The 22068-nt window shown below is 36.8% G+C and overlaps 1 protein-coding gene across 2 annotated transcripts in view; it reads right to left on the reverse strand.

Moving 5' to 3' along the window:
- Nucleotides 1–5424: 5424 nt before the first annotated feature.
- Nucleotides 5425–22068, reverse strand: part of FAR1 (fatty acyl-CoA reductase 1) — a 105569-nt gene continuing 88925 nt past the window's right edge. For both annotated transcript variants that reach the window (XM_043970798.1, XM_043970797.1), the window contains 3 exons: nt 19333–19462; nt 9578–9705; nt 5425–7927 (listed from right to left, as the gene is read on the reverse strand). In XM_043970798.1, coding sequence (XP_043826733.1) covers nt 7765–7927; nt 9578–9705; nt 19333–19462 — 421 coding nt within the window. In that variant the 3' untranslated portion in view covers nt 5425–7764. The remainder of the gene's footprint in view (nt 7928–9577; nt 9706–19332; nt 19463–22068) is intronic.

Genomic DNA, 22068 nt, shown 5'->3' on the forward strand with positions numbered 1-22068 from the left:
CCTCCACCCAACCCCGCCCCCCCAACCCTGTGGTGCAGAAGCCTTGAATTCTTATTTATCTCTGCAATGCACAAAATGTGGGCAAAAATATAAAGCAGGTTGAGATAGGACTAGAAAACAAACTAGAAATGCTTAAAGACTGTGATCTCTGCAATTTGGGAATCTAAATCATTTGTAGATTGAATAGCCTCTCCTGCCCAATTTATTTTCTTTTCCAATTTATTCTTGGCGTGGTACCACAGGATCACAAATTTAGAGACAAAAGGAAGCTGAAGAGTTCTCTAGCTCAGCCCCTTCCACTGAGAGGAAGAAATTATGATCAGTGAAGTCACTTGTCCAAGTTCACACAGGTCGTGTACCCACATTTTGTAAAAATCAAAAACTCTTTCCACTAGTTATGGCCACCATTATTCATCTTCTCAGGCACTTCTTAAAACCTCGCGGGAAGGATCTTTGTAAAAGTCATTGCACATGGCTAGTATTATAGGGAATATTAAAAACCAGGAATCCTTACTCTTTCTTTTTTGGGGGCAAAGAGATTTAAGTGACTTGCTCAGGGTTACACAGGTAGTTAGTGTCAAGTGTTTGGGGCCGGATTTGAACTTGGGTCCTCCTGAATTCAGGGCCAGTGCTTTATCCACTGAGCCACCTAGCTGCCTTAGGCATTCTTACTCTTAAAAAGAGAGACCCTGTGTTTCACTTTGGTCTTGGTATTCTGACAAGACTCTAGCACAGAACATGGTACAAAATGGGCATTTAATAAATGATTGTTGAACAAAGGTTTCAAATGGAAGAGGAACTGAACTTCCCACTTGGATTTAGAGCATAGCTAGAAAGAAAATGCGGAAGTTGGAAAGAGTTGGATTGTGGCTGAAATTGGGAGAAATTCTGTTATCATTTGGATTCAGGCGAGGGTAAATCACATTGAACATCTTTGTTGTTACCTAAATGGATGGCACTGGGGTAGTAGGTAGAAAGGTCCTTGTGACTGCAGATATTCAGGGGAAGGCTAGACGAGTACATACTGGGGATACTGTAGACGACAATCATGACTGAGGGCAGTGGCCAGCTATGTGAACAGATAAGGACATTGCCTCATCTGAGCTTCACAATACTAATCTGCAAAATGGGAGGTCGACAGCTGGGAATTAACTGGACAGCACTCTATTAAACAGACTTAAATAGCATTCTATTGTGGACATTCGTGGTTTGTCCTCTTAGCTGTCTTCTAACTATGCCAAGATGCAGTCATCATGGCATAATTCACACTGTTCAATTATCACATATAGACCAATAACCAGGGACATATCAATCTATGTAAAAAACCCATATAGGTTTATGTTTAAGTAGAGAATTCACCTTTTCCTGCAGTCCTAAACAAATGTATGAAACTTCTTTCTCTTTTGGTCTGACATATATATATTAAGTAGGAGCTAGAGAATTTATAGCTGCAATGTTTCCAGAATTGAATGTCATGATGAACAGTTCCAGGGTGATATATGGAAGAGAGGATGTAATATTTTAAGCAGAGGATACGGGACAGATCTGTGTTTTCACTGTTATCAAGAACTCCCAAATGAGAACTCTCAAAGGGTCTTGAGACTTGCCTAGGACAACTTAAGAGAGATTAGACAACATGCTCCGGGTGGCACCTGGGTCTTCCTGCCTCCAGCACTCTAAATAGTAGAACACATTGGCATCCCATTTAATGACTATCTCTAAAAACTGGATTGCACATTAACAGGTACTTGTCAAACTGAACAGTCACAAAAGTCTGTGACTAAAATGATCTCTTAAAGAGGTAGGATTTTTGTAAGGTGCCAGTGGTCCCTGGAATACAAGGACACCAGACCATAAAGTACAACTCTGGCCTTATTAGCCACTGCTCTTATCTAAGGATCTCAAACCACCCTCCTTGAAGCTAATTGCAGAAACCAAGCAGAGCTTTAGACAATACAAACAGACTGATGATAAATGAAGCAAATCTAACATTTGAAGAACAATGCTCTAACCAACAGAGCTGAGTCACAGATAAGGCTTGTTCTTTAGGCATTAACCACAGTGGCACTTTTACTAGTTCTACCACTTTTCTCCCCTTTGGTCTCATTATACAAATGTCTTTTATGGCTATAAACTTTGGAAAAGGTAAAACACAGTAAAAATTCATGGTAGTTTATTTCTTCTTAGTATGATGAACATCCAGTTATCATTTAACAGTCCTATTCCAACAACTTAGTTTGGTATCTGTTTTAAGACCTTAGAGGGGTGGCTTACAAGATGGCTAACAAAATGAGAGGACAGGAATTCCTTGTACCCCACTAAAATGCTTCAAAAGCAGTTTCTTAACTCAATAAGAAAGTGCTCCATCTTTCTTGGTGAGATGGAATCTTTTTTTTTGGCAGGGGGGGGAAGGATGAAGAAAAGTTTTGACATACCAGGTCAGATTTTTTTTTGCAATGAAGTTCATGTAATTAAATGATGAATTCCTTCTTTGGAATAGGCCCCAAACCTTTTCTTTTGACCAGTCCCAAAGGTAAGCAGATAAGCCTTCAAAGTATGTTACTTTCAAGGTAAATGAAAACTCACTAGCAGTGAGTGTTTTAAGGTCTGTAAAACTCAATACCAAGATTACATGGCAGAGTAATACTCAAACCTGTTTTTAATATGGATTTAACCTCTGGTTTTAAGAATTTACATTTGCATGGGGCAGCTAGGTGGCGCAGTGGATAAAGCACCAGCCCAGGATTCAGGAGATCCCGAGTTCAAATCCTGCCTCAGACACTCGACACTTGCTGTGTGACCCTGGGCAAGTCACTTAACCCCACTGCCCCACCAAAAAAAAACAAAACAAAACAAACAAAAAAAACACCAAGAATTTATGTTTGCAATGTTCAAAATTCAAGACTTAAGGCATGATCATAATTCCGCAAACTGGTGCTGGCAGACACTGTCATTTGATGACAGTACCTATGGACATATGTACAAATGTACAAGACTAACCCCTCTCATTAATTCTCTTCTTCCCTCAAAAGGGCTCCAAAAATAATCTTAGCTACTAAAGGATTCAATTCTCTAAGAAATTATTTGAGTAATTCTCTGAGAAATTAAGAACACTAGAAAATATTGCAAATGAACTTCAAGTTTCCCAAAACCGTGAAGTCTTCCATTGGCATTTATGCTTGTGGAAGATAAAAAGTTTCCTATACTCCTACAAAAATAAAGGAAAAACCTCAAAGAATTGTTATCTCTGGTGAGTGACTCTTTATAAAATCTACCAATGCATGAGAGTGCCAGGAAGGCATAATAGTGATTTTATAATGTGATATAAGTCTGAAGGGCATTCACTTATTCAGTGAATAGGTAGTTAAGGACATACAATGTGCATGTGTGAGACAAAGACAAAAAACAAATATCAAAATCCTTGAATACCTTTCACTCTACTAGGGCAGAGAGCAGCAAAGAACATGTATAAAGTTAAATACATAAAAAGTAACAGGAAGGAAAGAACATCAGCTACTGGGAGAGACTGAGGTTCTGGGTTACAGGCTGTGCTTAAGAGGCAAAGGGGAGGAGAAGGGAATTCATTCCAGGCTCTGGGGACAGTCTGTGCAGATACAAAGATGTGGCAGCAGGAAAGCTGAATTCAGGCCAGTTTGGCTAAAACAGTGAACATTAAGGAGAATCATGTGAAGTAAGTCTAGAAATACAGGAGCTGGATTGTAAAGGGTCTTAAATACCAAGCTAAGATCCAGAAATTGAAGAGGAAAAGGAGCTATGTATAAGGAAAAGCAGAAGTACAAGCATTGTAAAAATGGACAATTTTTTAAAAATCTATTTCAGAACTTTGATCACCATAATAAACAACAATAACTCCAGAGGACTAATGATGAATTGGACTACATAAATTCACACACGGGCCAATGTGGGAATTTGTTTTGCTTGACTATGCATTTGTGTTCCACTTTTTTGTGTGTTTTTTTTGGGGGGGGGGCGGTTGGTGGGGGGAGGAGAAAGGGGCAGAAGAGGGTAGAAATTGAAAGAAAATAAATGCTTGTTAATTGGAAAAAAAATTAAAAGAAGGCAGGGAAGCCAAAATAATAGGATTTTTAAAACAGAGACTAAGGAGTTTTCATTTTATCCTAGAGGCAAAAGGAGGCATTAAAGATTTTAAGTGGGAGAATGTTATGCCAGACCTGTAACCCTGTAAAATTGTTTCTATGGCTATATGGGTGGTGGATTAGAAGAGGGGAAGAAAGACTGGAAGCAATGAGAGCAGGTAGGAAGATGGTGCATCTTCCCTTGTGATGAGCTTCAACGAGGGTAGTGGTCATGTGAGTGGACAAGTGGACGCTGCTGGTATTGTTTCTGTTGTTGTTCAGTCATTTCCGTTGTATCCGACTCTTCATGACCCCATTTGGGGTTTTCTTGGCAAAGACACTGGAGTGGTTTGCCATTTCCTTCTCCAGCTCATTTTGCAGATGAGAAAACCAAGGCAAACAGGGATGAAGTGACTGGCTATTGAAGCAGGGGGAGAAAAACCGTCAAAGAGAGCTCAGTTTATAAACATTGAAAGGATGATGGAGCCCTTCAAAGGAAATAGGCTGGCCTTTAATTCACTGTGAAGTGTTCTCAAAGAAAATAGGCAAACCAGATAACCTTGGATTTAAAAGATAAAGAAGTGCATATACTTATAGGAGGCTGAAGGTACATGAGGAATTTCCAATAAATCCGTCCCATGATCTCCTAAGTTGTACAAGAAGCAAAAATGCAATAAATACTATAACAAATAATACAGGGATTTGTTTATTAATCTTTTTTTTGGTTTACAAACAAAAGGCACTCAATAACGCTTCTATTTAAGTCTTATAAAAGAGTATTGAGTTACATCTTTATTCTAGGTAACTATCCCTACAACAGGCGAACAGAAAAGGAAGGGTATAAAATCACTGTGTTGGGAAAAATACTTTGCCCCCACCCCCCATCCCAAAGCTCTATCATTACAAACTCAATGACTATTAATTTCATAATACCACTCCTACTTTAAGAGGTTTTGCTGTGCTTTTTGTTTTTTTTAATTATGAGGAATATGAATGTTGGCTGTATTAAAATTAATTCATTATCATCAAAATGACATTTAAAATGCGTGACTCCAAAACAATGTTATAGGGACCCCAGAATGAAAAAAAAAATGGCCTTGAAAAACAATTTTAGCGACTGGCTCACGTGGAATGAAACTATATGCTAATTTTACTGATGGAAGAAGCCACAAAGAGGTCAAGTCAAGGGAGAAAGTAACCTATAATAGGACAGAAATCCACAACCCACAGAGGGGCTTTAAAACTCTCTCTCAGAGGATCTGTCTTCCCTTCAGAATGAAAAGTCACATTCAGGGCAAAGATGAAGGATCTTTATGCTCCACAATGATGCACTGATTCACAGTTAATTTATTTAACAGCCTTCCTTTAAAAGCAGAATTTTTGACAGAGAAAGTGAGTGCAGGGGCTTCAGCACCTCCCAGACTTACAATCAGAGGAATTCAGAAGTAGACATACTTTTAAAAGTTATGGTCACAACGGGAACAATGAAACAGCTGAACATCCGTCCGTACATACATATGTACATACACATACAACGTGCATATCCCTGCTCCACTCCACAGTTATGGAGCAGCTGCATCTCCCTCCAAGTTCACATACAAAATACAAAGATAGACTTCAGGATTCTAGGTATATTTTGCAGAAACCGTAAATCATACCCATATTAGCATATTTTCCATATAATCAGAATACATTCAGGGAGGTGGTTTAATGTATACAGTAGGAATATTAATTAAGTGGAACAGTTAAAACCACAGGAACCATCATTTATTCCATTTTAGACGCTATTTAGGTCTCTCACACCTTGAAAAGGCATGGTCCTGGACCAGAAAGCAAGTAGCATTTCAAAGAATGAATATATACATATATATATATATATACACACATATATATGTATATACACACACACATACATACACATATACACACATATATACACACATGTATACATTGTATGTATATGTGTATATACACACATATTTATATATATATGTATATATAGAGAGAGTATCATTTAAAAGGATATTTACAGTTTTTACTACAGAATGTTTGGCTTCAACATGGAAGCATTTTTTCATCTCAAGATTATACACCTACATGAAAGAAGGTGTTTTCCTTTACAGTTAGCTTTTCACAACAGTAACAAAATAAGCTTTTCAGACATTGCTTTGAAACGGACAAAGAAAATACCAAGGTTTTGATTTTTATGTAATTCTTTTGTGTTGTGAATTGACCTCTTTAAATATTGTCAAAGATTCATTGCTGATGATTTCAATACAGTACAACGTGATCTTTTTAATCTGAACACAGTGTTATGCTGAACAATTTGTTAAATGAAAGTTATGTTAAAAGAGTATAATATAGCATTCTACTGAGATTTAAAGAGAAACCATAACGTCATTAAAATATACTTCAACTCTTTCTTATCCCTAGAAGTTTCTATAAATGTTTTTCTTCCTAAAGCTAAAACCACATGCACAGAAAATAGACAGTATCTCCAAATTCAGTCAACAGTTTGCTATTAAACATGGTATGTTAATAAACTCCTTTATTTGGATTTAATACACATTATTCTTTGAAGCATTATTGTTTTTTCTTGAAGGAATTCAGCTTGCAAGTTAGAAAAGTAGTATGTGCTTACACACATCTGTATTCTGGTAGATGGCATCACTGCTCAAATACATTCTTTCATAATGCACATTCAGTTTTTGTTGGAAAGAAAGGATATGTCTTAAAATTCTATGAAGACAATTTTATAAAAGGGGTGAACAAAAGACATGGATAAGGGCCTAAAGAAATCTTTAGGCTTCAAAAGTTCAAGAGATTCCTACTAGACTGATTTCACGATCGTCCATAAATGGAAAAACTTAGCAGCTGGTATTTCTATTCCTTTTAATATCTTAACTACTCTGCCGTGTTGTTGGTTTTTAATTTCCCTTCAAAAATACATCAAAAAATATGAATTTTGAAACCCATCAAATCCTGTAGGTCAAATAGAACATATGGCTAACTTGTCTTTCAACAATAAAATTAAGTAAACTAATTGAATCAAATCCTTTAACAATTGAAAAAAATGTTAAAAAAAATTATACCACCACATTCATGTTTGAGAATTTTCAATAACTTAAAGAATAAATGTGTGCCATGCTTTAGACAAGATTTTATATAGGACTAAAACATTCTCATGGAAAAGAAAAATAAAAGATTTCGTTAAAACAAGCCAATATTTATGTCCAAATGAATGTTCCCATTCAGGTTAAAATTACAATGAGAAATTCACTATGTTAAGGCATAGATTTCAATTGATGTGTTTCCAGGGTTGCACAGTTATATTGGTCAGTGGTCCTAATTTTTTCCCACCTTTCTCCCTCCTTGTTCCCCCATCCCCAAAACACCCTCCAGGGTAAAAATGTGAAGCCTTGATTGTGTGGTTATCATAGAATTGGCTAATATTGGTTTGAGCTGACATCCAACCGTTTATTTTCTAGGTTTCTGTGAGTAAACACATTTAAATGTTACATAAAATGTACTGTCACTTATTCCACACTCCAGATCTAAGATGGTTTAATGTCTTGACAAAAAAGTGAGATAACTTAAGTACATTTTACAGGTTTTGTGCAGTTAAGACCACCATATGCATAGATGTCCTAATGCTAAATTCTTTTCTTCAGTATCTCATAGTGCTGGATGCTCTAAAGTAGGACAGAAACTTATAACACAAACTAACCACAAAGTACCAGATGTTTCTTGCCATTTGTGATCTTGCAATAAAAATACGCCAAATCAGAATCACAAGGATAGTATTGAAACCATAACGTATGTTCCTCAACCTAGAAGACAGAAAAAAAGAAATAAAAAACTGGCTCTTACAAGTCTCAAACATAGCAGATAACTGAAATCAGTATTTGGCTTATAAACCAACAGTCAAAATTCTATTCATTTTACTTGATAGAAAAGGAAGAAAAAAATAGCAGTTGAGTAGTTCATAGCTATTAATGTCCTTTTTAAGACATGTCTTATGAAAGTACATTTGTTAATAATATCTCATTTGTCCCCCAGAAATCAACTTGTTTCACCTTCCTTTTTTCTTGCCCCAAAAGCTTCTTTTTATCCTTAATACTGCTTACAAACTTTACCTCACTCTGAGCTTACCTGTCTAACACTATTCTTGCCACCTTTTTGTAGTTTGATTTATGGAGTCCTGTTTCCATATTCTGTTATGGTCTTTTTGAAGGAAATGTCCTGTGATACTACACTGGACTCTTTAGGTAGTTCCTCCACTTTCTTCTTCCTTCTTCATGATTGCCAAAACTTTGTTAGTGAAAACAGCCTATCCCACCTCAGGCAGAATTTAATTTCAAGGAAATCAAGAGTTCACATTTAGTTTGTTTCTAAACTTTTAAAAGAACATTCTTCTAATGTACAGGATATACAGCTAACCCATTTCTCCCAGAATATTAAGAAGTCAATGTTAACAGCAACTTTCTCCTATGGCTCCTTTCACTTCTACTTTACCACCCAGGTCATTCTTTTTGATCAGATTTAGGTATTGACTAGGAGTACCCCCCCGCCCACACACACACCCAATTTTTCTACTGCCTTCTAATGGATGAAATTAGCTACAACTTAACACAGCATATGCTGAGTCACATAAATTCCCCATCATTTCTATATCTTGCCTTTGGATTTTCTTTGCAAACTTATTATCCATTTCTTCTATCTACCTGTTAATTAATACTTCCAAAGGCAAGAGTGGGATCCATTACTTTTATCTCTTGTCAAGTCAAAAGGTACTTCTAAAAAGTATGATTTGCTAACACATACACTGTGAAATATATACAATAAAATTACTTCAGCACTTGAGACAAAATATCTTCTGAATGTTGTATTGTTGCATCCTTCTCCAACCATCTCCCTACCCCCATGAAGGACATGCAAAAATTAAATTCACTTTTTGATATGTTTCCTTTGTCTATGTTTTTTCCATAACTGGACAGTCTGTATTTCTTGGTATCCACACAATTATAAGAGACCTAGAAAAATGCCCTTAAAATGCTTGAATAGACCTGTATTTATAGAAAGATATGTATAGTCATACAGGGTTAAGAATGTGTGGTTGGGATGTGATTTGTACCAACGCTGAAATCAATGAAATCCACTGAAGATTAATAACAGAGATGAGACAAATTGTAATTTTTATAATTCACCAAAATGCATGTAAGGAACAAATTAAAAAATCAATGAGGAAAATTGGCATTTTTTTTCTTAAATTAGAGGTAATCTACATATCTATAACATTCCAGTAGAATTATATGGCATATTTCCTTCTGGATCATTAAACTTTCATTTTGGATATACACAGACTGCATTCAGTCCAAGACAAAGGTTGACACAATATCTGATGTTCTTAACAGCCTCATAAGAGATTATACAAAATAACATAGGCAGGATAATATAACAACAACTCCATGCAAACTTACTTGTTCAGGTGTTTCCGTGCTGCAGGGAGACCCGACATTTCTTCATTCAATACATATTTCTTAGTTCCCATGCAGTAGTTTTCTATATATTCTGCCCAGTGCAACTGCCGTACATCTATATTAAATGTCTGCATAAAGCAATGTTTTGACTATTAGTTTGTCTTATAAGAATCATTTTAATCAGAAGAGAACCAAAAGAAAAAACTTCACTTTCTAAATAATTACAACAGAAACAGAAACAAAATTCATGCCAATGATCATATCCTTATGACCACAAATAGACCTTCCTTCCTCCCTACATCAACTTAGTAGCAGAGAAAGTCTACAAAATGGGGTAAATCTTATTAGAAATAGAAGTAAAATCCCATTTGAACAAATATAGCTTTCTCTTTTTATCTCCTAATACTAACTACTGTTACCTCTTCCCCTTCCCTCCTCCCCCCAGCCCCGACACACAAACACACACACACACAAAAGTGTCCTCCTTCTGGCTGGCTCCAGTCATATCTCTAGATGCCTGAACTATGTTGCTTTTTGTCTTTGGATTTAAGGTACAGTATTTTGTACATAGTAATTGCTCAGTAAATGTTTCTTGAATTTAATCATTTGCAATCTGGCCAAGATGGGCGAATAGGAGGAGGAAGTAGTACAGTTGAGGTCTCCTCCACAAAGATCTAGAAAATGTCCTGAGTCCAGATCAGGAAATCTAAGATTGAGGCCAGACTGGGAAATTTCTTTCTTTTCTAAATTCCACATAGAACGGTTAGATCACCAAGTGGAGAAGAAGTGAATAATGGACATGACCAATGTAGGAATTTGACTTGGCATACATTGTTATAAGGGTATTGTTTTTCTTTTCTCAGTGGGCAGGGAAGTGGAAAGGAGTGTAGATTTTAATTGAAAGAAAAAAAATTTTTATTTAAAAAAGAAAACACAAAACTTAATCCCTTGCATCCCCTTGATGCAACTTAAAAAGAAAACCAGACTACATTTCAACAGAAAAAAAAAATCTCACTTTTCAAAAGGTCAATTCAATTATAATGACCTCCTTAAATCATTCTTTTCTTTTTTTAACACTGTACTTAAATTTTGCAAAAATTAATACTTGAGCTGAAAAAGAAAGAACTGATACCTAGTTTCGATGTAGTGAATCATAAAAGTGGGGAAAGTGCTTTGATTTTGGTAGGTGAATGAGGAGCTTGCTTAGGTAAAGCAAGCAGAGGTGAAGGAAGTTGAAGGGTGACTACCACCTGAGAGCAAGAATCAATAAAGTTGGGAAAAGAAGGGAGCTCTCCTCAGTATATAGTTAGGCACTACTGTAGGTGATTCTTACATGGGAAGGGAACAGAGAAGGCATTTGTCTCACATTATTCATTGTAGAGAATTTATAAGCAAATAAGCCAATCCCTATGACATAGGAATAAAGAAAACACCCCATTTACCTAGAACATAGGTTATCTACTACTCTATAATCCCCAAGACAGCTATAAACCCAGAAATAAAGGGAAAAGCTTCCAAGTATTAACAATAAGAGCTGAGGATTCAAAAATCAAAGAATTTAATCATGTTTGGGTGGCTCATTCACTACCCAGTATAAACACTGTCATTAGCTATAAAGGTTGCTGGTACCAAAATTAAGAAACATGGGAAAAATAAGAGAATTAAGAAAAATATCAAAGGAAAGAGAGAATGCAGCAGAAATGGAAACAGAGGAATGGAAACACTGACAGAGGGAATAGGATTCAAATCCTGGGATAAATACAGAATGAAGACATCAAAATGCATATGAACCAGAAGCCATACTGATAATGTAGGGGCCAGTGAGTCTGCTCCCTATTATATACTGAATAAATCAGTCTCTGCTAATATTATGTTAACTCAGCAGTAGATTATTTTAACTCTGCCACAGAATACCTAGCCATACCTTAGTAACACATTCCTAACACACAAATTCCTTTTTTTTTTTTTTTTTTTTAGTGAGGCAATTGGGGTTAAGCGACTTGCCCAGGGTCACACAGCTAGTAAGTGTTAAGTGTCTGAGGCCGGATTTGAACTCAGGTCCTCCTGAATCCAGGGCCGGTGCTCTATCCACTGCGCCACTTAGCTGCCCCTACACAAATTCCAAAGTTCTTCTAATAAAAGGCATTGGTGAGAGAAATGTAGTAACAAGACTATATACTTCAAATAGTCTGTGATTTCATCATCAGTGTTATTGCATTTTTTTTTTTACAAAAACCCAAAGATTTATTAAAATATATATTATAAATTAGGGAAGAGAGAGATTGAGAACAGACTCCTTATAGCATGGAAATCCTAGCTTAGATCTAATTCGGTATAGCCAGAGAGAAAGAAATCAATTTCCTTTCTTAGCAGCCCACGTGAAATCTCTCACCACCAAGCCGGTGTCCGAATGACTAAAAGGGGCCCTTCTGTTCTCCCTCTGCTCCCACACTGGTTCCTCCTCACCAAAAACTACTGCATTTTTTAAATGAAGCAAGTGGCCCCAGAAGTCCCCTCAAGTCTATAACTATGAACCTGTGATCTCAGTAGATGGTCCTCATGAGTTGCTGTGACCAAAGAGAATTTGTCAAATGGTGTCCAACCCCTACGGTTAATAAGCCTCTCTGAATTCAGATACAGGCTGGTCCTGGGATGACACAATGTGTCACAAGCCTTTCCAATCTGATTGGACCAAGTAGAGATTGGGCTTCACTCAAGTCTTTTACAATCTAGAGTCTCATTCATGCATCAATAAGATACAGGGGGAGAAAGAATGAGTTCAGGAGTTGTGAGCTATATACTAAGTTGAACAGCACTATGGTGAGCCCTTGTATAAAAGCCTAAAAAGGCCCCAACTGGCCTTCATCAGTATTGGGCTTAGGTCCGTGAGTGTCTACTACACTTCCAGCCTGGATGATGGTCTCAAAACAAACATTGGAAGTGGTAAAAATGGGAATCTTAAAACCATTTTAAAGAATTTTTTAAAATATGAGCAGAAATTTTTTTAAATTAGTACAATATTGATGCATTCTTATTATATGGTAATGGAGCTCAAAATAGTTGGTCAAAGTCTTTATAGATTGCACCTCAAATAAAGCTGTTAAATTTTACTGTATTCTACAAAGGACTCAAATGTGTACAAAGCTTTGATTTTTAAAAGAGGATAATCCTATCTTTAGCCCTACAAAATTATCTGGTTAAATGAAAAAGTAAAAGGTTTTTTGGGGTTTTTTGGGGGGTGTTTTGGTGAGTCAATTGGGGTCAAGTGAATTGCCCAGGGTCACACAGCTAGTAAGTGTTAAGTGTCTGAGGCCAGATTTGAACTCAGGTACTCCTGAATCCAGGGCAGGTGCTCTATCCACTGCACCACCTAGCTGTCCCTGAACTATGCATCTCTTGTGAGCAAGACTTAGTTAGCATTAAAAGGGTTAATAACGCCAATCAAAACAAAAGCAAAATCCAACTATTTGCAAAGACTTAGTGGCTTTTCCAGAGAACTTTTTCCTGAACACAGTAACCTTATATCTAATGATGATACTTGACAAATCCAACCCTAGCAACTGCCTATCAAATACCCGTCTCCTTTCCATGTATGAACAAAAAGAGCAGAAAACAAGTTTACAATTCTTGAAAGTACGGTTGTAAGGGGTTTTGGTAATTTGCTGTCTTAAACTTCCCAAAGCATCACATATTTATTACTAACAGAGTACAAGCTATGGCCTGAATAGACTAAGGAATACTTTCTGATTCCTTGCATTACATTTTTGTGCAAGTGAAAGAACGCTTAAGAACTAGAGGCTTATGTGAGATCAGTAAAATATAAGAAAATAATTATTAATAATCAATTTCTAAGAGAAACCCAGCAACAAATAACTTAGCTAACATAGGTTCACTCTCTTGCTGGACAGAAAGCTCCCTCTGAGTAGGCTGCTTAGTTTTCCTCAGATACTCAAACTGATCTGTGTGATCTTATCCATCATAGCTTCCTCCATTGAGGCCAATCCCCACTCATCTAGGCCCACTTGGACTATCTATCCTGTACAACTTCAACTGTCCTCCCAAAAGTTCACTCCAGGGGTCCAAACAACACACCGGGTCTTCCTCATTTTCTTCTAGCATCCTAAGGGTGACAGTGGATTTCTGCAGCTTTGTTTACTACCTTCACCCTTACAATACGGCCAACCTGTCTTCTCTTCCTGTTATACAATCCTATTATGGTATCTGCTACTTCTGTTTTATGGAATTCTGTGTTGGTCACAGGCAGCCTGCTCCAATTTACCATTCTACTACCCTCTGGGGGATCCTTACCTTTACATTCACCAGACACAACGGTATTGTTACAAGCCTCGCTGACATACAGCAACTCTGGTAAAACATGTGTACTGAAAAGAAAGCCTGGGACTTCCAGGTCATATGATCAACAAAAGGAAAGACTCAATATTTTTGCCAGTCTCCACCCACTCCCCAAAAACCTTTAAGCAGGAATTATGTGTCAAAAGTAAAGGAATTAAAGAGATTTCCATAAGACAAGTAAGCAAGAAGCCCAATCAGGTTTACAGCTTTATAACATCATAGCAGAGAACGCTAATCCCTAAAATTCTCACTCAGCACCCCATCCCCACCAACCCCCCATGCCCTGGCAGGGAACACAAACCAATCCCTACCTTTTGCTTTGGGATCTTCTTACCACAGTCTCTGCTGGCACCTCACCTTTCAATTAATCAATCAATAAACATTTCTTAAGCACCTACTATGGGCCAGTCATTATGCTAAGCACTAGAGATACAAAAAGAGGCAAATGACAGTCCCTACCCTCAAGGAGCTCACAATCTAATGGGGGAGACAACAAGCAAACAAAGCAAACTATACAAACTATACAAAGCAAACTATATATAGGATAAATAGGAAATAATTAACAGAGGGAAGGCACTGGAATTAAGAAGAGTTAGGAAATAGGATTTTAGCAAGGAAGTCAGTAGGTAGAGATGAGCAGGGAGAGCATTCCAGACATTGTGGGACAGACAACAAACATGCCTTGAGCCAAGAGATGGAGTGTCTTATTCTTGAACAGCCAGGAGGCCAGTGTCACTGGATGGTAAAGTGCAAGTCAAGGAGTAAGGTATAGGGAGACTAGAAAGGCAGGAAGGGGCTAAGTTGTGAAGGGCTTTGAATATCAAGCAGAGCATTTTGTATTTGATCCTGGGAGCAGCAGGAAGCCAATGGAGTTTACTGAGTAAAAGGAATAGGGGATATGCGTATGATTAGACCTGTACTTTCGAAAATGACTTTGCTGGTCAAATGGAGTGGGGAGAAACAAAGCAGACAGACCCACCAGTGGGCTATTGCAATAGTCTCACCCAGTAGTGAGGTGTTGAGGGCTTGCCCCAGTGGTGGCAGTGCCAGAGGAGAGAAGGGGGAGAGACGTTGCAAAGGTGAAATCAACAGGCCTTGGCAACCTTTCCTCCAATACTCTGTTGAAACAAGTAGCAGACCTCAACTCTGTCCAGTCAATTGTGGATAAGGGAGAGGGATAGGAGGAAAACAGATACAGGGGAAGAGAAAGAGGGGAAGGGGACCATAGAGGAACATGCTTTCCTTCTGCTTTGGGAAGGGGTCCCCTAGCTTGGGAACCCAAAGGCAAAAGAAATTCTGCCTGCATCACTTACTCCACTCTTCCCCCAAGCCTGCAAAAAGTGGCAAATACTGATTCAACCTGTTCAGAAAGCTAAAGAATAGTGGGAACTGGAGCAGAAAGCTAGGGTGAGAATTTATACCAGGCTTGAGAGAAAGGGGCCTATGATCCAGCTGGGTCCAGTCCTATCTCTACAGAAGTTACTTGGGGCAGAGACTAAGACTGGTGAAAAATGAATTAATTCCCTAACATGGGAGGCTGAGGCAGTGTTAAAGTCTATCCCAAGGGGAAATCCACCATCAAAGGAGGAGTCAAAAAGTGAACAAAGAGGGCCTTACAAGGAAAAAAAAAAAAACTAAAGCCACTAAAGAGGAAGAAAATTCCATTGAAAACCAAGAGCATAAGCATGTAAGTCAACAGGAAAAACACGGACATTAGAAGAGGACTTCAAAGTCCTGCATATAAAAGACTGCAAATGTCTCTAAACAAATAAGACAAAGGAAACTGAACCAACACCCTGAATCACAGCACCCTGTGGATTCCCAAGAGAGCATGGAACCACAGAATGTTCCACAATAGGTTGAGAGAGATTAGAATCTTGAGAGACATTTGATGAGAACAAAGAGCAGAATTTATGACCTGCATAACAAAAATAATCAGCAGAATTAGCGTGTATATGTTCATCTATTTGGGTTTTCCTGGGTAGAAGAACAGAACAAACTGCTTTTGGTGATGACAGATTTCTTCCAGGAGGCTTGGCAATGTCTTGGGGCTTATTGCAGTCAACACTTGGTCTATAAACAGAACCTCAGGATTCACAAAGAATCTCTCCCTAACCTGGACTCTGTTGGATCTCCGGCATCACGGTAATGAACACCTTTGGTGAGCACACTTATTATCTGAGAGTCGATGATTATGGATATTTTTTGTTAGAAATTCCAAATAATCTTGGATGAAGTTGATTATGTAGATGATAGATATTTTGGTGAAAAAGTTGTGGCGTCCCTCTCCTCTTCTGAGTTGAATATACAATTAAGATTATACACATGAAATACATATAATACTTCATATATTCTATATGATGTTATATCACATAACATCATATAGAATATGTTATATAATTGAGTGTACAATTAAGATTGTTTTATATGTGTGTATTATACATATAAAATCTTTATTGCCCATCAAGTCTTTTTCTCATTATGACAGATTGGTGATTCAAAGGTAACTCTCATATATATATATATATATATATATATATGAAGTCTTTTTCTATCTGTTAAAATGTCACTTTAATCCTTTGTGATGCTGTTTGGTAAGCATCATGTTGACTGTCTACCAATTCTTTTTTTCAAAATAGTATTCATGATAAAGAGGCATGAGGCTTCAAAACAATCTACAAGTTTTTTTTACTATGTACTTTGTATTGCCTTTTCCCATATATTTCCCCCCCACCCTTACCTCTTCCCACTTTTACGCTAAAGTCACCAAAAATCAGAGTGTACACTGATTGATATTGAGGGTATGATCATGTTCTTCACAGAATTCTCTACTCCTCTGTCCTCAGTTACTAATGTTGTTATGTAAGCTAAAAATATTGTCTTTCCGTAAATACTTATATACAATCCTATTCCCCATGGAGTAATTATTTCTTGTGGCTTTAGGGCAGAGAACACCCACCATTCTACCTGCTTTCTTTGCATACCTATGAACCATTTATTCCAAGTGGTTGTGTAACCTCCTTGTTACTGCATCTTTTGTTTACAGAAAGAAATGTCAAGATTTATGACTCAGATCCTCCAGTACTATATCCACTCATTGGTCATTGGTTAAAAACTTACGTTAGAGAACCATTCAACAGTAAAATTTTTAAAATTTTAACCATGTAAAAACTGTGTTACCTTAGCACCTTCTCCCCCCTTTCCTACCACTGTCATCATCCCTGCTTCTGCCCATAAAAGAATGAAGCCATTTATTAATTTTTCCACATTTCCTAGGTTGTTATAGACAAAAAAGTTTTGCATAGTAAGGGAGGTCAGCCTACTGGTGTGATTCTTTGTGATTTACTAGACTGATCCGCAGAAAGGAGAGTAGACTTGTTACCTGGGCCCATATTCAAGGCCTTTCTAGCATGATAGAACCTGAAAGAATATGTACTCTGCTAGAATGGCCTTCTAGAATCCAAGATCACTTCTACGCCAAGATAAGACAGCACAGAACTTTCATGGAGGAGGGTACTGTTGATGACAGGCAAAAGAATTCCACCATTTTCCTACTAGTCAACCTTACTTCAATGATTCAACATATGGACCAGAATGTGAAATATGAAGGACTTTCATGAATTCACTAGGTAAAACTTTGAAATTTATTAATCCTAAATATTTCTGCATCTCGGGTTAAATCCAAAGAATCAATTTTCAACTTTGTTTTTGCCTAGAATGCCAGCAAAAGCCAAATATTACATATATTACAAAGCACTACAAATGGTCGTTGTATGGCCTTGAAAAAGCACCATAAAAGGAACACGAAAAAGGAGACAAACATGGCCTGGGATGGAATTTTCCAAATTGTCTTCTGAATATGAAGTAGTTTTGGAGTAAATTAAAATCCATATCTATTAGAACAAATTCTTAAAATGGTAAGGGATATTGCTTTCCCACCCCATTAACAAAAAATCCAAGTGAGAGATAAAAATGTAGAAGTTAAGGAGTTTTAAATGGCATAATGTTAACAATACAGAAAAAAGAGAATTTTAACTGCTATTGATAAATAAAATGACTAAAATTAATTGTGAAATTTTTCTAGAAGTTAAGTGTCCTACTAGAAGAAAGAGGCCCAGCCTTTAATTCATTAATTTCTGGAGAAAAGCAATGATATTAGACTATCCAGAATCTCATGCAACTACACATCTTTCATTCTACTTTTATGAAGTGACAAAAAGCCAAACAAACCAAAGTGACATTTAGTACGTTTTTTAAAAACGGGGGCTTCCTGGGAATACCTCCAAAGCACAATAAAATGATCGATCACTTACTAAATACTCATGATTTGCCAGGAACCATGCAAAGCAATGGGGGATACTAAAGAAAAACAGAAAACAATCCCTTCTCTGCGTACATACCACAGGGAGAGACAACTGTCCATATACAGACATATACATGATACCTACAAAGTAGACACAAGGTTCCCCTAGAAGGTAAGGCACCAAGAACTGGGAAGATAAGGAAATGCCTCTAGCAGAAGATGATATTTGATTTGTATTTTGAAGTCAGGACCTCTAAGAGACAGAGGAGAGGAGGGAGAGTATTCCATGCCTGGGGACAGGAAGTAAAAAGGCACATGTGTGTGAGGAACAGAAAGGAGGTCAATATGGCTGGACTGTAGCGCCTAAGACCAGGTATCATTAAGAAAAGGTTAGATTTGTTCAGGATGCTCTTTGTTAAATCAGAGATATACAGAAAGACAGCCATCAAAAATGGATAGTTTCAGCTTTCTGAAACCGTATCTTGAAGCACCAAATTTTAGATCATGATAGAGAAAAGGTATTTCTATTATTGTGTTTGAGAAGGTCCCTTGATAAGATGCTACTGGTTTCAATGGAATTGTCTGTTACCTATTATTTCTCCTAACTCCCTTTATGCATTGCTAGTTTTAAAAATAGTAGAAAACTTAAGTAAGGAAAGGCAAAAAGATGTGAAAAGCAATTTGTTATGATGATAAAATCCGGGACACAAAGCATTTTTAGAAATCACTAAGTCTTGATACAAAAGTGACATCAAGCATCAAAGAAAACCCTAAGGAAATCCCAAAATTTTAATTTCCATTCCTACCCAGAATTCTAAATATTTTATTTTAGATCAATCAAATATAATCACAGTAATACTGCATAATAGTAAATATAGGGCAGCTAGGTGGCGCAGTGGATAAGGCACCAGCCCTGGATTCAGTAGTACCTGAGTTCAAATCTGGCCTCAGACACTTGACACTTACTCGCTGTGTGACTCTGGTCAAGTCACTTAACCCTCATTGCCGCCCCCCCCCAAAGTAAATATAGTAGCATTTATATAATACATGATTCTGAGAGCATGATTCTTGTTTCTAATATAAAAGAGAAAAAACTTGCCTTTTTGTCTTCAGGGTTTAGCTGGTTCATCAACATATTGACATTGTCCGTGTTCCAAACCCAAGAATTACTTGTGAAGTATTCTAGAAACACCATAGCTTTGTGCAAACGAGTTATTGTTTTCATCATCCTATGTTTGAAGAAAGATTACAAATTTATACCTTGCATAGATCATAAAAGTCCTACCATTACCCAAATATATGCAGCATCTCCCCTCAAACACATATACATTAACAGTAAGATTTGGTGCATAATTCGTATGGTGTAGGAAGTAAGAACATTTCTGCATCATGGGTTGAATACAAAAAGAAAAAAGGAAATCTGAAGTGGCTAGTAAGAAATATGGTACAGCATCCAGATTGGGGTTATATAAAATGAATGAGCTTCAAAGACAATCTGAAGTCAAACTTACTGTAAAAATGGAAACAATAAATCAGCAAAACAAATGTCTTGCTTTTAAACTGCAATTTAGCTCAGCTGCATCCACTTAGGATTTTATGTGAAATCAAAACACCAATAAAGGTTCTTTATAGTCATGACATTTGCAACAACCCAAACTATTTGATTGGAAAAAATATGCAGAAATATTCATTTGCCCCTGGAAATATTCATTTGCTACTTAAATAAATAATATTGAGCACAATGATCCTCTAAAAATAAATTTGAGCCATTTTTGATCTCTTAAATGTGCCATGATAAATGATCCCTCATGTATAATTTTCTGAATCAGAAAAGCAGAAAAATCACAATTTCTCCCACATCTTATTCTTCTGTAATTGAGTTCAATAACCACCCAAGCCCCAAAGAACTGGATCATCAAGTCTAGTTCCCTCTTTTTTAACAAATATTAATTTTCTCACTAATCTCAATTATAACACACTGCAAACCACATGTATACAATCTTTATTAATTCTATCTATAATAAATTGAAGTAAGAATAAATTACATTTTTAAAATATTTCAAATAGGAAGAAAAGGGAAAAAGTTCTCTCTCAGAAGATCTTGGCATGAAGATTTTTGGAAAAATACTCCCCAAAAAAACCTGAATTTCATCTTTAAAAAGTATTCATAATATTGCCATTGTTGTAAATTAAAACTGAAATAACTTCAAAGCAGAAATGTTATATGAAAAATCAATATCTTTAAAAAGACAGTCCTAGAAACAGAACTTGAAACACTGATGAAACTCATTCAAGTATGAGTTCTAAAAATCAAGGTCATCGTGTTTCATCAGAACAATTAAGTCTTCCATTTCTGCACTCTTTCATACATAAAAATTCCTCCATTTTTCCATTTAGGACCAGAAAAAAAATGAAGAAAAAGTTGTTCCATTTAGGCTAAGGTATGTGATACATTTAGAATATTTTCTTCCAAAGTAACCAAATGAAATTCGAAAGAAAAAAGGCTGAAGAAAAGACCTATCAGAATGGAAATGGGTTGTTCCAGATGCCCAATATCATCACAATATGAACAATAAAAATTTTGAAAACCATTCAATATGATGTTTACCCAAAAAACATCATAAAGAAAAGAACTGAAAACTTCTAAATAGTAGCAACTGTCTTGAAATGTTTATCAACACTTCTCCATATACTCTTGGTAAATGATATTAAACAGTTGTCCCTTCTTGATAATTCAATTGTTAAGTTTACATGGAAATCATTCCTTTACTCATTCAATAATTCTTAACTGAGAACCTACTATGTACAAGGTACTGTGGGAGGATACCAAGATGCTCAAGGTGGAATCCGATAGTCCTTTCACTAGTATGATTACTTCAAACACCCCTGAAAAGGAGATAGTGGGCATCTTGTACACTGATCCATCTCTAATATTCACCCTCTAATACCAAGACCCCTCAACAGCCTGAGACAGCTAAGATTATGGTACAAATGAAAGAAAAATCCTGAGTTTCTTGTGATCATGAGGATGACTGAATGAGAATATACATATCTATCTACCCTACCTGTCTTAGGTTAAACACCTGAGATGAAGGGGTATTTTGTTTGTTTGTGTTCTAATAATACACAGGCTATTTGAGTGTTCAATTATAATCATGTGACAAATTCGGCCCTCATCTTAAAAAGCATCAATGGAAGGATCAAGACCCAAGTTTGGATAAGAAAAGAATATTAAAAAACTGAATTGATCGTATCACTAAGAAACATTTTCAAAGTCTGACTAATTAGGTTTGTGAAAAGGTGCCATACTGACGCTATACACCCCCTGTCCTGTATAATACTGATTAATAAAATCTGAACACAGAGAATTATGAAAGAAAAAAAACATCATTGACCATGTGCCTTGAGTTAATTTTTATACAATTATGACAAGTATTCAGTTGATGCAGAGGTAGCATGGACTTGTACAATGACCTACTTAGTTCAGGATGTGGTATGAGCAGAAGAGAGAGCTGTGACTTGATATGGGGTCAGTATTCAACACAAACACACCTAGCCATTACAACACAACACACCCCTACTCCATCCCCTAATGTCACTGTACAAATTCCCAACCTTCAAACTTCTGAACCAACCAAGCATTTTCCTCACGGAATAATTATACTCTAACCTGGACCTCAGCATCTACAACAGCTGCACAGGTGCTGTTGGGAAGATCCTCCAATCCCAGCACAGGAAAAAAATCTGGAAACCACTGGTACAGTAGATAGAGGATTGTGGTTATGTGACCTTGGGCAAGTCATTTAACCTCTCTTAAGACTTTCAAATTGCAGAG

Source organism: Dromiciops gliroides, chromosome 6 (genome assembly GCF_019393635.1).
Source record: "Dromiciops gliroides isolate mDroGli1 chromosome 6, mDroGli1.pri, whole genome shotgun sequence".
Classification (NCBI taxonomy): Eukaryota; Metazoa; Chordata; class Mammalia; order Microbiotheria; family Microbiotheriidae; genus Dromiciops; species Dromiciops gliroides.